General features: G+C 39.8%; 1 protein-coding gene across 4 annotated transcripts in view; it reads left to right on the top strand.

Annotated features, from left to right (window-relative positions):
* LOC101858118 (melatonin receptor type 1A) overlaps positions 1-1853 on the top strand; it is a 26380-nt gene that overhangs the window by 20527 nt on the left and 4000 nt on the right. For all 4 annotated transcript variants that reach the window (XM_035970904.1, XM_005102716.3, XM_035970903.1 and 1 more), the window contains exon 3: positions 1470-1557. In XM_035970904.1, coding sequence (XP_035826797.1) covers positions 1470-1557 — 88 coding nt within the window. The remainder of the gene's footprint in view (positions 1-1469; positions 1558-1853) is intronic.

Raw genomic sequence — 1853 nt, 5'->3', positions numbered from 1 at the left:
CCACTCTCTCCTGGTATTGAACATCACTGGCAGAGTTGGGACGACCACAATGAGCTTGATTATGGAAATGTGTCTCTGGTGGACTGGTTTTCAGCGAACCCCTTTGCCCATCTTCGAATAGTACTTACATCTACACATGCTTTGCCATAGACAAGCTTCATTCGCTTGTGAATATCAATGGGTGCAGCTCCCTCTGCAGTAAAGAACTCAATAACAGCTCTTTGCTTTAAGCGCACATTCATAGGTTTGATGGACGTCATTTTCTCGGCGACAATGTACCTTAGCTTCCTTGATGTAAACAGCAATAGCATAAAGGTGTGACATCATAGCATAATTCTGTTTTCTGGGTTTGAGAATATACATATTGAAAGTCAATTGTGTACAAATTTCATGAAGATATCTTGAATAGTTTAGAAGTTATTGGAGAGGAGGCAAACCTTTTTGAACGACCTAAGTAAAATACTGTACATTTACTGTACATTCTCTGTTCATATAATGATACGCAATACATATCCATTCCACTTGTGTTGATGCTCCCCAATACAAACACAAAACACAATTTTACGTTTTTCTGATTTTTACAACATTTTATCAAGGCTGATCCTCAAAAGCTCATGTTGAGTGGCCGTATCGAGGGTGACCCTCATAGTAGATGTCAGATACTTTTAGCTAGAAAATGGTTTGTTGCATGAGTGGGTAGTGCAAGGCTTTTACAAAATGAATAGGTGAATACATTTTAAAGTTTTTATTGAACGCCACTGTTTAATAAAATAGCATTTGTATAACGTATATTCTCACTTAACAGCAAGCTCTATGTGTTTCACAACTTATATTATTACCCTAGCAGACCTTAAAACATAAAGAAACATTCTTAGCTTCTCTGGACGGATACGGTGCAAGCAGCCTATTGAGTACTCAAACACTAGCAAACCGACACGATCTTTTCCCGTCTATAACAAGGTATCCATTCCAACCTGGGTGCAGAGAGGAAAATTCATGAAAAATGCTTTTTCCAAGGACGCAACGACAGGTCTCTGGCGACGTTCGCACCCCTGACCTTTCGGTTGCGAGTCAAACACCCTAACCACTAAACCACCTACGCAATTTTTTGGGGTGGTTTATTTTAATTTCAAATCTGGCTCATGGGAAATTAAATTCTGTTATTCAGCCATACTCCATGAGGATTGATACTTAGTCAAACATTGCAACAACATCAAAACAACATCGACACCGAAATAGAAGGAGCAGACAACACATATTCTGACCCTGCATAACATTTTGTTTGCACTACGAAAATTAAATAAAACACACAAAAAAAGTATGTGGATCATCAATCATTTTAGCCAAAACTTATGAATCTTCAGAGGAAATCGCACCTTTGAATCTCATTTCAAATTCAAGCTACATGTGAAAAGATGGCTGCTAAAGAAAGATTCTACTCATCCCCACCCCCACCCCCATCCTCACAGGGGTGATACTGCCCGCTCAGTTGTGGGTCTTTGGTCGAGAGGTGTATCCCTTCTCCATGAACCTATGCGTCGCCTTCACAGCTTTCAGGTAATACACGTTTTGATCGTTACAGCAACAAAATGAAACTGACTTTTTAAAAAAAAATACACCTTTCATCAGTGGATGGCAATATCTGTCTTTGTTTTTGCCCGTCAGTCCGTCCGTCGACTTTTCCTGCTCCATCAATATTATATAATTATCTCTTTGACTGCCGGTCCATTGTCTGTTTATCGATCCATCAATCACCCGCTTCAACTCTTTCCACTGGCTCTGCACTTCACTTCTCTACGTCTTTAAACTCAATTTCCTCTTCTTTTTTTCTCCTACTGCTTCAAACCCCCCCC

The sequence above is a fragment of the Aplysia californica genome, unplaced genomic scaffold (assembly GCF_000002075.1).
Source record: "Aplysia californica isolate F4 #8 unplaced genomic scaffold, AplCal3.0 scaffold00336, whole genome shotgun sequence".
NCBI classification, from domain to species: Eukaryota; Metazoa; Mollusca; class Gastropoda; order Aplysiida; family Aplysiidae; genus Aplysia; species Aplysia californica.
This window is presented reverse-complemented; position numbering and strand designations above follow the sequence as displayed.